The 12,365-nt window shown below is 37.1% G+C and overlaps 1 protein-coding gene across 1 annotated transcript; it reads left to right on the top strand.

The window, feature by feature from the left end:
• The first annotated feature begins 269 nt into the window (after positions 1-269).
• LOC132201263 (uncharacterized) lies at positions 270-1,648 on the top strand. The gene is made up of 5 exons (XM_059627288.1): positions 270-431; positions 533-614; positions 667-776; positions 1,059-1,224; positions 1,282-1,648. The coding sequence occupies exons 1-5, from the start codon at positions 357-359 to the stop codon at positions 1,380-1,382; spliced, it is 534 nt and encodes a 177-aa protein (XP_059483271.1). The 5' UTR covers positions 270-356; the 3' UTR covers positions 1,383-1,648.
• Positions 1,649-12,365: the final 10,717 nt, after the last annotated feature.

Consider the following 12,365-nt stretch of genomic DNA (forward strand, 5'->3'; position numbering starts at 1 on the left):
GAGTTCTAGAGCAAGATATTTTATAGGATTGTCTAGAAAAGAAACAATATATCGGGCAACACTGTTGCGGTTTTGTCAGCTCACAAAATATTTTCAATTGCTGGCTTTGCAGATGCCAAAGCTGACGCTGACGCCTGACGCAAGAATTTGAAAAGTGAGAGAAGGGAGGCAAAATAATCTCTTGTATTAGTGCAGTCCACGCAGTGCAAAGGCCAAAGCTTCACTGGTTGGTATCAGAGGCGTCAGCAACTCAGCGTAGCTGCTCACATCATCATATTTTCGTTCACGTAGTTTCTTTCTGAATTCGGAAGAATCCAGACCTGAGTTCACCAGACCATTATTTCCTAATTGCAAACATGCCTTTTCCAAGCTCCTTTTTCCTTGTGCTTGACAGCCGTCAGGCTGCTGTAGCAGTGGCATTCATGAAACTCGTAAGTACATAGATTACAACAATTTCATGTACAACATAATTTTGAATTTTGCGATCCCCAGGTCTTCAATTATGTAATTTATTTTCTCGTTCAATTTTCAGTTCATTCATGTGCCATTAGCTTTTCTGGTGCGATTCATTTTCTCCTTGACTGCCAAGATGCCAAGAATTCGTGATCTTGATGGTAAGCTAGTTATGCAGTTTGTTTTACATAAAAAAATCCGTTTTTTCCTTAGAAACTAAGCTTCACATGCTGGTGAGAATCTTGCATTTCTTGAACTGGACATTCGCTGCAGAAATTTCCATCATCATGCTAACTCTGCTGATGCTGTATGGTACAATCAAGGTACATAAACTTATCAAGTTTTTCATTATTTCTTTTACTGTGTGGTTTCCTACTAAGCAATATCAATATAGAGGCACGTAAAACTTTAAACTTTAGTTCCCAAATCAGATTTCTAATATGTTTAGTGTTATATTATTTTTCACACCTAAAATTTAATGCAGAAGATAAATATTTTAAATATATTAGCTATTAAAGTAAGTTGTGAGTACAGGTCAACAGCAAGTGGCAAATAGTAAGAAAATAAAAATTATCTGTAATTAATTCCGTGTGTTTTTTCCACAGCGAATTTGGTGGTTCTCAATCCCTTGGCTCATTCTGTGCCCAATTGAGCTCATTTTCAAGTTCCTGCTGTATGCTGATTTGGTGGATTCTTTGAATGAAACCTTCAAGGCTTATACTAATTGGGCAGCCCTCCTGTTCTGCACCTTAGCCTTTGTTCTGATGATAGGCAAGTTGCATGCCCATTAAATTGTTTGACCGCAATTGAGAATTATTTTTATTTCAGGAATTCAGATGTACGAGTTTCTTGCCGTCTTCTGCAGCATGAGAGAAATTGCAATGGAGAACAGAAGCACACGTAACAGGGGCATCAGTACCGTACTTTAGTTTGACTCCAACCCTGCAGATTCAGTGTAGTAACTTTTTGATATTAGTAGTATTTAGTTCAGTTTTGACTCCTACAGTCCAACTTTTTTTGTAGAGAAATATTTTTTGATGTTCAGTTTGACGACACTTCAATCCTGATGGTTCAGTAGAGAAATTTTTGATTTATTGTAATTCTGTTTGACTCAAAACCACGACGCTGCAGGTTCAGTTCAGAAATATTTAGATGTAAAAGGTCCATTTTTGAAGCCATTTAAGATTCAAATGATCTTGATAAAGAGCTACAGTTAAATTTAATTCATCTATAAAATACTCTTGAATAAATAACAAATAATAACGAGAGGTCTTTTCTATTTTGAGAACACATTTTAACAAAATGATGCATTTTTCCACCTAAAAATTTTACTAGGATAAAAATCATTTTCCACCAGAAATTTTAAACTCTTATGAATGAAGGAATTAATATTTTACTTTGTTATTGATTGACTTTTTTCATTTATAGACAAAATATTTCCAACGCATTTCAGGAGATGAAAAAACCACCTAAATAGAAGCGCCAATTTTATAAAAAATTATTTACTATTTTCCTGTGCGTAATATTTGGCCAATTTTCAGCAAAGAATAAATATTATTCTTCATTTTTATACTTTTGGCTTAGTTGCTTACAAAATATTTCAACTTAATGGATGTATTATTTGCTAGAGCTAGACGTATAATGGGCCTCGTTTGGCCACTGTTCGGCAAGTTAACAATAAGGAAAAGCCATTACGTGTCTGGGAGCAGCAGTGAAGCCAGCAGTCTCCGTAAAGAGACACCAACGTCCTTCGGGTATTGCGAAGCGATAAATTTCTCTCGGCACATTTTGCATACTAGAACGCCTCGCTAAACGGGGGAGAAGAATGTACTTCTACCTGTCCCGTTTGCGTGTTTTTGTCCACAAAAAAAAACAATGCCATTATTCGCACGTTGAAAAAATGGGCGCGCTCTCTAAAAAAAGGGTGCTTTTTTTTTATCAAAATCCAGATTCGTGAAACGCTGCGGTGGCCGAGCGTGTTTATGACAAAACAGGGAGCTGACTGGACTGGTGATGGTCGTCGTCCTGGCCTGCACCACGATAGAGTTATCTCTCGTCGGCTGGGTCGCCAGCACGGCGTGAAAAATGCTTTCCGCTGGAAATCAGACAGTCGTAACATTCGCCCGGTCTAACTCGCCGCCGGATCGATTTATCATTAGAGTAGTGGTCCATCCGCCCGCAGATAGCGACGGAAAATTAGGAAGTGGCCTGGCCGAGCCACCGCTGCGCAATTGCAATCGCTTTCACGCGCGCCGCGAATAATGACATGGAAATTTTGCGCGGAAAGCTTAACAAAATTCGTCGTTAGCGAGAGTAAATGGCCGGTGCAGCAGGGACCACGCTCTGAGCCCTCGGAAATTCGCAAAACCCGCCTGATTCATGTCGGTGCTAAACAAGTGGTTTTGAATTCCTGCCAGTTTTTCCTATTCAACTCTGATCCGACGAAAACGCTCGTCAACGGAAAGAATTTTAATCAAATAAAAATTTTACATGAACTTCATTGAAAATTAAAATTTTATAAATAAATTATATTCATCAAAATGATTTATTCATATATAAATATATAATTTTTTTTTTATTAGTGATTGAAGGAATAAAGTCTGAAATCAAAATAAATTTAATTGCATAAATTAAAAATCAACAACCTAATGTGTCCTCAAGCAAAACAAAAATTTATATGTGTAGGCCTTTGAGTGATGCAATTTAATTTAAAAATAATTGACCTGTTACTTTTTTATCGGTATATAAAAAAAAACAATGACATTTTTGTCAGTTGTCATCAGCTCTCCAAAGGATTATTCTCGGTTCCATTAGCGCTTTAGTAAAAACCAACCACAGTAGTTTGGTCCACCAAACCGACCTTGCTAGGCCCACAAACCGAGAACCTGAATCGGTATGTTTTTGCTGGGACCACCAAATCGCCCTTCTTGATTTTGTAGTACTTGTTTTTCTCCACGATCCGGAGCTGCTGAAGGAGAGACAGAGCCTCCCTGTGGGTGACATTCTCGCGTCCCTCCAACTCTATTCTGATGAATTTCAGAGTTCGAACCACCCTTGGGGCGACAGGGAATAGCTTGGCATCACCGCCTTCGTGTAGTCCGAGGTCGGTCATCAGCAACCTGGGCAAGTAAATCAGACGATTGCCCAGGCGAGCATTGGGCTTGGCGATGGCATGGACCCATCTGGAGCCAACCTGAATTTTCACAACGAGCAAACCAGAGAGTCGCCTTCCCACAAATAACCTTCGCAAGAGTCCACAGCCCATCACGGCGGACACTATAAATGCAGGTCAAATCATTAATTCAACGTTTCAAAAAAATTAAGTTCTACTTACTGCTTTTATCTAGGCCAGCTTTTCGTCTAAATGACGCCAACGCTTGTCATTTTAAAAAGAATTGGGATACTTTTCAAATCAAAATTGGTGCAAGAATTGACAAATTGGTCTAATTGTTGCAAGAATGAGATGTATTCTAAAATCAGCAACAATCGGCATTAATGCGGCCTCAAATTCATACAAGCACAAAGGACGTTTCATATATAAAAATAATATTAATAAAAATAAGATAGAAAATCCGTGGATACCAATAAATTTCGCTAATAAACTTTGCACTTTATGATTTGTTTTTAGATTTCTTGTAGAATTGTACAACACGGGCAAATGATGATGAGGCAAATGAATGATTTAAATTAACTGAATGACATAATAAAAACTGAATTGAAAGTAAATCGTAAAAAAGCTTAATTGCGAGTTTGAGGTATATCACAGAGTCTGGGTGTTCAGCGTTTCAGAGCAATTAATATTTCATGAATTATTTTTAAAATGTCAATATTGCAGTCCATCGTCTGATACAAAGAATTTTCATTCTATTTCAAACTCAATTGAAAATTAGTCAAATAAAAGAAAATGCTGTGTGAATAAATTGCAAACACTTATTCAAATCTACACTGCCGCTGACTTTATGCCTTGCAATTTTTCAACGATCAGCTTGATGACCTGACAATAATGAAGGTCTTTAGAGCCCCGACGGCAGTTATATATGGGCCGAAGCAATTAATGGGTTGAATAGTTTGAATTGGCGAACAGACGGGCGGACGAGCCATCAGGTATGATTGCCCCAATTTCTAGCACAGCAATCTAATTACCGTAATAACTGCCGGCCAAACACCACGGCAGACGGACGTGTGCACGGACATCAGAGGTGTGCAGGCGAGCGATATTGGTGTACATGTGTAGCACGGACACACAAACAACTCGAGCAAACAAACAAACATGTAGGTATATCTCAATATCTCTCGCCTATCAGTCGGATGTAAAGTGAGCTGAATATACAATTATTTCGACGTCAGCTCCGGTGGCGTGTGTGCGATTGAATATGTAAAGGGATGGGGTTGGCCCCCGAGGCCTTTCCTCTCGAAGAGCATGAAATTGCATTAAATTTATTATGTTCCTCCGACATATTAATTCCATTACAGTGTAGCTCTGATGTGCCGGCGAGCCAGTCATTTTCGCATTCCGCAATCCGCCCTCGCTGCTATTTTATTCAGATTCCAACTCCCTGAACTCCCAGCCGAGGGAACACGTCCCTACCTTTTTGTGCATCTCACCGGAATCTCTGCGGAAAAGACTGCATTACGGTGCAGCAAAAGTCGGCTGCAGCTGGTAACACGGGGAAAGAAGGGAATAACTGACAATGGATAAAGACGAAAGCGACAAGACGAAGTGATATTTCATGCACGTCAAACACATTTGTAGAAGTGCATAAAAGGGGGAAAATTGAGCAATGCATCATGACTGCTTAAAAAAGGACGGTGCTAAATTTTTACTAACATTTTTTTACATTTTCTCTGAAAAAAAATTTTTTAACAATTATTAATTAATCAAATATTTGAAGGGAAAATGACTAATTGACCGGACTTCAACCTTTGATATGTCTTTTTAATAATTTATTGTTACATGCATTAAAATATATTTTAATGCATTGTGTTAATTTTTTTTAAATCAATCCAAGAGAAGCTTCAAATTAAAATTTCATCTACAGAAGTGGCCTTGAAAAGTTTCAGACAAAATTTAGAAGATTGGGAGAAATGGCAGCACACCCGGCTCCTTTAATTCATTTCAACAAGAAATAAAATTCTGTATGTACATGTATGAGGAAACCAAGCCAACCACTCGACGCACCCACAGGTACGCAGTTACGCACTGCGGCTGCGAAAATAAAGAAATTAGCCGACAGGAGCCGGCGACAGCACAATAACAAATGTGGCTTCACACATTTTCTCTTTGCCCAAAATAAAAAAGGTCCTTTTTCAACCACAATATATTATAGAAACAGGTGAAGCACACACCGCTTCAATTTTTTCTCTATATTCGGGGCAAATACAAACTCATACTTTATTGAATTGAAAATACAAAACTTCTATAACAAAAAAACATTGGCAGAGTCATGGTTTCACGTTTTTGCTTTAAACTACCATGAAAAAATAATATTTCTTTCTTTATACAGTAATAATTATCAAATCAAATCTTAAAACAATGGAAGCTAAAAATTCCGATTGTTTCCAACAATTGCCAAAAACATGGCAAAAATTTTTGAAACAAGACAATTTGACTTTCCTTATAATGAGCCCCATGCGAATTTATTTAGTCTTTCCGATGTCAATTTTGAAGATTTAATCAAAGGCTTATGCCACTTGCATAAATTTTATTTCAGAATTTCCTTTTGATCGCTTGATGTATTTGACTTTTGCTGCCGCCGAAACACGCCGCAATCAAGAGGCCATCAATTCCAGCAAACTCATGAAAAATTCATTCGACATTAATGAGCCTCTCTCGCACACAACTTTGGCAGAAACACGTCTCCTGAAGCGGAAAACGCCACGAGAGAAAAATAAACAAATTCGTCCTGCTCTCTCTCCAGTCCCAGGGAGACTTTTAATCAAGTTTATTGCTTGAGTTGATATCAAAGAGTGCGCGATTTCGGCGCGCAAATGTAAAATTAAGCGACATTTTGCGTCAGCTCTGGTGTAAACAAGCGAAAGAAAAGCGGCCTAAGGATGGATGGGACTCTCGCCACTCTAAATCCCCGCTTTTTACTACGGAACGCTTACCAGAATAACGCCCGAGCGAGTCGGATTCGTCGTCACCAGCAGAGAGAAAAAAGGCAAATTTTTACTTTTTTTACTCTCATTTAATTCCGATTGGAGCAAAATAATTTGTGGGGAACTCTCGAAAAAGGATTGGAGTGGATTGAATTTACCGAGTTCTTTGTAATCGCGTAGGGAATAAAGGGAGATTAGATTCTTTTTGACGATTCAATAAATCTTTTTACGTGTTGAATTGAATCGTGGCCCAGTGAAAATGTTTAAGACCAATTTCGAAGAAATAATATTCAGTGCGATGAACAGGGAAATCCAAAACTTTCAACTTGGAGAGATGCTGCAATGATTTATACAGAGCCTCTGAATATATTGTAGAATTTATTAAGTGGAGGAAAAAGTTAAAATGTTTACTCATTCAATTGAAAACATTCTCTTGAAGTCAAAGTCAAAAATCTCTTCGAAAATGTTTCCTTATATTCAGATTTTATTTGGTGAGAGGAAAATCATGTTTTGAATACAAACAGGACGATGCTTTTTTTACAGAAGAAAAACATTTTTATCAGTTCGAGCTACTCTTTGGCTGCAGCTCCTCGCGGACCAAAGGAGCAGATCAAAGAAGCAGGCACGCTGCGAGCGCGAATTTGGCTGCGAATCCGAAGGCTGTTCATCTCCGACAAACACACTTACTTTATTTATGCACCCGGCACATTACAACAACAACAAAAGGGAAAAGTATGCCAGGACTCTGACGTCACGCTTACCAGCAGCCTTTAAAAATACAAAAACCGGCAGCCTCAATAATATCAGAGAGGAAAAGAGAGAGACGTGCAATTTTTATATCTTTTGCGAAACCGTCACGTCGCCGTCGAGACGTGGAACATTTTTTATTTTTCTCTCTTCCACCGCTGAGAAAGAACACAATAGACAAACAAACAAACGCAATTCTTCCGCTCCGACAGGCCAAATCTCTGCCGCTCCATTAGTTTCGCCGCAAGCTGCTGAAAAATGTAATCACCACCGAGCGTTATTCAATGATTGACAACAATCTCAAAGCCGATTAAAAAAGAGAAAAACATACTTCAAAATCAATCAATCAATCAATCAATATCATAAAAGTTACACGCCTCTTGCCAAATTTCCTTTGATTTCTTTGGCATGCCAATTATAAACAGGGACAAACAAATTTTGCAAAGCCCTCCTGCTTGAGTAATATAATTATCCGAAAGAGAGAGAACGAAATTGAAATATGAAAAACACGTGCCTTGTCGCAAACAGAAGTAGCTGCAGGAAAAATTAATGGAGCTGCTGCCTTCTTTGTGCTATTGCTGAGAGAGAGCGAAGGCATCTTCTTCTTTCTCTTGGCGCTACGCCTGTCATTAGCCGGCAGTAAATATTGTCGTCGTTTTTGTGTGCCACGCGAACACTTTAAGAAACTAATTATCGAGCGAGTTGAGTGAAGGAAAGACAAGGACATGAAGCGAGTGTTCGTGCAGATGGCGAGTCAGAATAATCAATTTACTTTTTAAACCTTACTTAATTCTGACAATGAAATGAAAAAAAAAATTCTTATCAAATTGATAATTTAAAATAACATTTCAAGTGGGATAGATTATATATTTTGTCTCTTATTAATAATCTAAATTTTATATCATATTGAAAATCATCAGAACCATAACAACTTTTTTATTTCTAAATTTTTTTTCGTTTTTAAAATTCATATTTTATCCTCCAAATAGGTGCCCATTGAAGTGCAGCTCTTTTTCCATAATGAATACCTGAAAATATATTGTGGTGTATGAACAAAGCAAATAGGGGGAAAGATTAATGCAAAATTTAGCAAATAGAAAGTTAGCACTCAAGGTGGATTTGATAAAAAAAAAATTGTGCCTTTATTGAAAAAAAAAAATTAAAAGATTAAGCCGGATTGTTTTTCCAAAAATTTGCGTATATTTTGCTGGTTTTTTTTATCGTGCGTATTATTTTCCATGGTGAAAAATGTCTGACTGAAAAATATTATCTAAATAGGAAAGATAAGCTGAAATATTCTATATTTTTTTATGAGCACATGAAAAATCATCAGTCCTAGGATTTTTAATGATTAGGTGATTTAAATATTCTTGTACCGCTGAAAATTGAAATTTCGACAATTTTATATCAACATGTTTTCTCAATATTAAAATTTCCATTCAACACTCCACACAAATGAATATATGAACGAATTTATCTAAAAATAAAATATATAATTTAATTATTTCACTAGCAACGTTTATTACTTGATGAAGACACGTGTGCTTAAAATGTAAAGCTGACCCAGACTGATATTCTCGTTATTTACCCTACGAATATGTTTCAATAAATAATCTGGCCGGAGCCTAATTGGTAAACGAACGCGGCAAAGCTAGACGTGAAACTTCACGTTGGGCTATAATTCACGGACCTGGGGCGATGCGGAGAAAATCCGGAGTGCTCGCGACCCATATTAAACTCTCATCAGGTAACTTACTCAATTTCAACCCAGCCAGACTGTTTTGATTGGAAAATTCTCGTTGGTAAACAAATTTCCCAAACTTCTGGAGATGAAAAGTTTCGAGAACGCAAACGTTTTATCCGTCCAGGGGTGCGAATCGACGCCAATAATTAGGGTGTAAGGCAATAAAAATTTTGTCGCAGCAGCTGCCAACTATCCTTTGAAATGGCCGCTGCGTTATTACGCTCAAGAGAGACTTAAATTTTACAATTTCGCTACGCATAAAATCGATTTTGCGTTAATTATTTCAATTTCCGGAGCTAACTAGCGAGTTGCGGCGGCGGAGCAATTAATAATCGCAGCGCCGACAAGTGTGTGATTTGATCATTTACTAATTTAATAACTGGCGGATCAACTGCAGATATAACGCCACTTTTTCTGCGTGCGAAATGCTTTTTCGCTGCTTTTGAGACGGAGCGCAAGGAGTTGGGCCGCGTGTCAATCAAGCGGCTCATCCATCACGCTCAACGCAACGCTGACCCGCCAGGCATCTACTTTTCTTCCTTGTTGTTGTACTATGGCGTCCGCAAAAGACGGAAGAAAAGAGCAAGGGGTGGTTTTTGAGACACCTCGCTCTGAAAGGGAAAACTGGGCTGGAGCTTTTTTTGCTGCTGACACGCTTTTGCCGAAATCGATTTTTTCAAATGCAGTTAATGAGAAGGGCCTCGTTCGGCTTGCATTTTGGTTCTTTTTGTCCTCATGATTGAGCATGTTGAGGTGAGAGGGCGAAAAGTTTTGACTTTTCCAGCGCTTGCCAAGGGTGGAAATGAAGTTTGGTAACTCCGCAGCAGTTGGCAGCACAATGTTGCGGGCTAATTTAGGATGCCGGTTTGTAAAATATTGTTATACTTTAAGATCAAACCTTCATTACTATTTTAATCAAATATCTATAATTTAATATGTGAAATTAAAATGGAATGATTTAGTTGCATTTAAAATTTACTTTATAGATTAATTTTCAACGTTGGCTGTTAGGAGTTGAAATAAAACTATCTGTCAAAATTTTAGCCCAACCTTTTCTAACAATATATTTTTTTTTTTTAAATTTTACTCATATATTGCATTTTATTAAAATAATTTTTTCATGGGATTTTAAGGAATAAAAAGCCATGTATACTACACTGTCAATTAATTTTTTTAAAGGGTTTCTAATGCGCAAAATAAAATAAGAAAAATTTCAAGCTCACTTTCAAATTTCAAACTTTGGCCAGAATTTAATTGATAGAAAATTTTCAAGAATTAAGATTATTTCTTTGCTAAAATTGAAGGGTGGGAAATTTTTCAAAAATTTGCATTTCATATATCAAATAAATGTTAAATAAAAATAACTCACAGACATCTCTAGCATATCGAGATCCATGCAGCTCGCACCCTCTCTTGCTCACCCCTGCAACCCAGCGAACGCAACCCTCTAAACTTAGCAAATTTACCCCCAGATGGAAGCATTTCCCGGGGTTGAATAGATTCGCCCGGCAAATCAACCCCGATTCCATATCATCGCATTGTCTGACGCCCTTGGACGGAACTCGGCTTTCCATCAGACAAATGACATTTTGGCGCCCACCCCACGGCCCAAACTTTTGCAAATTTCCCCGGTGCGTACTTATATGGAAAAGGGTTTGATTCGGAAAAGTTTAGAGCAATTTTTCTCCTTTCGCCGTTAATTCGTTTGAAGGAAAGAAACAGGCTGAAGGGTCGCTCTCGTTTATTTATTTCCACCTCTATTTCTCTCGGGCATTCGTCAGCAGCACCAGGCTTTTGTTTTCAGCTCTGCCGTCGCCTCGCTTAAGGATTCGTCTCACACACATTATGCTCTTGAGCGACTACATCATTCTCTTTTCTCTCTAAATACGACCCTCAGGGCCGGGCGTGCCGCATTTATTTTGACGTCCCACTCGCCGACAACAGGATTTTATTTTGTCTCTCCTCCTCAGCAGCAACAGATTCAGAGACTAAATCCGCGGGGAGGTTTTTTATTAAGTTTAATGCTATTTTTGCCAATCCCTCCTTTCTTAAAACTAATGCTATTTGCCTTATACAAATTATAGTACTACATTTAAAAATTATTGCTTTGAAATACAAAACACTTCATATTATTTTCATTTTTTAATTAAATATTTTTTTAATATTCTCTACAAACTTAAAACCATCTTAAATTTCGACAATTAAATAAGAAAATTTCTAAAAAAAAATTCTTTGATACGCTACATTACATAATAATGTTTAAAAAAAATGTGATTTAGCTGATTTTTTAAAAAATGTAATCAATTCGCAATTCTATTAATTTTACGATTTGCTTATTTAAATATAGCGTTCATTGTTTGAAATTTAATCTCAAGGCGGGGAGGCAAGAATTTTAGGCCTGAATCAAAGTGACATGTTTTTATTTTATTTTGTTACTTATTGCAAGATTTTATATAAAAGAAATTCTTTCCATTTTTTACTTTCATTTTATTACATCCGTTTCAAATAATAAAAGTTTATAAGTAATTCTATGTTTGCAAAAAGCGCCAAGTACAACTTGTCAAGCTGACAAATAGAGTAGTGGAGAAGTATTTTTCTAATTAGATTGCAACACGAGACGGAAACAAAAAAAGGCAATTTCTCATTAGTGCCGTGTGTGTAGTGCTGAACGGGCAGAGTCGCAGTCGCGTCGGCACAAAAAGCTCTCGTCGAAAATAAAGCACAAAGGAACATGCAACGCGCTGCTGCCACGGAGTACAATTGCCATGTTAATTTTATTGCAGCCACATGCAAAGCCCCATTATTGTAATTAAAATGTAAAATGCAAACGCCACACGGTGCTCTTTGGCTCTCAAATCGCGTCTAGCCTCTGCTATATGTATGGCTTGATGCACCACAATACATTATCTTGGTACTCTATTTATTACAATTGGATTCTTGACAAACGTGAAGTACAATAATGAGGTGGATGTTTTTATATAATTCCGTACAGAAATTCAAACAATTAGACCTGAAAGAGGAAATTACCTGTGAAAATATTTAAATATAAACATAAATACAAAAAATTTATTTTCTTTTATATATCCTGCGGTTAAGAATAAAGGAAAAAAGGAACAAAAAATTAGTCTATTGTTAAGTGATATTTTACAATATCAGTCACCGATCATTAATAAACATGTTTGAAATTGGCCTTCACGAGATATTGCAACTTGCAACATAAAATTGTAAGAGACTTGACTTTATCAATGATAATGAAGTATTATATTTCTTTTATTTTCATGCAAGATAATTTAAAAGAAATGAAATTTCATCACATACAAAT

This window comes from Neocloeon triangulifer, unplaced genomic scaffold (assembly GCF_031216515.1).
Source record: "Neocloeon triangulifer isolate White Clay Creek 2 clone unplaced genomic scaffold, ASM3121651v1 ptg000014l, whole genome shotgun sequence".
NCBI classification, from domain to species: Eukaryota; Metazoa; Arthropoda; class Insecta; order Ephemeroptera; family Baetidae; genus Neocloeon; species Neocloeon triangulifer.

What these genes read in the sequence shown, in the direction of transcription:
- LOC132201263 (XM_059627288.1), top strand. Translation starts at nt 357, where the DNA reads ATGCCTTTTCCAAGCTCCTTTTTCCTTGTGCTTGACAGCCGTCAGGCT. An exon ending in CAGTGGCATTCATGAAACTC is followed by an intron (nt 432 to 532) that starts GTAAGTACATAG and finishes TTCAATTTTCAG; the next exon opens with TTCATTCATGTGCCATTAGC. An exon ending in AGCCTTTGTTCTGATGATAG is followed by an intron (nt 1,225 to 1,281) that starts GCAAGTTGCATG and finishes TTTTTATTTCAG; the next exon opens with GAATTCAGATGTACGAGTTT.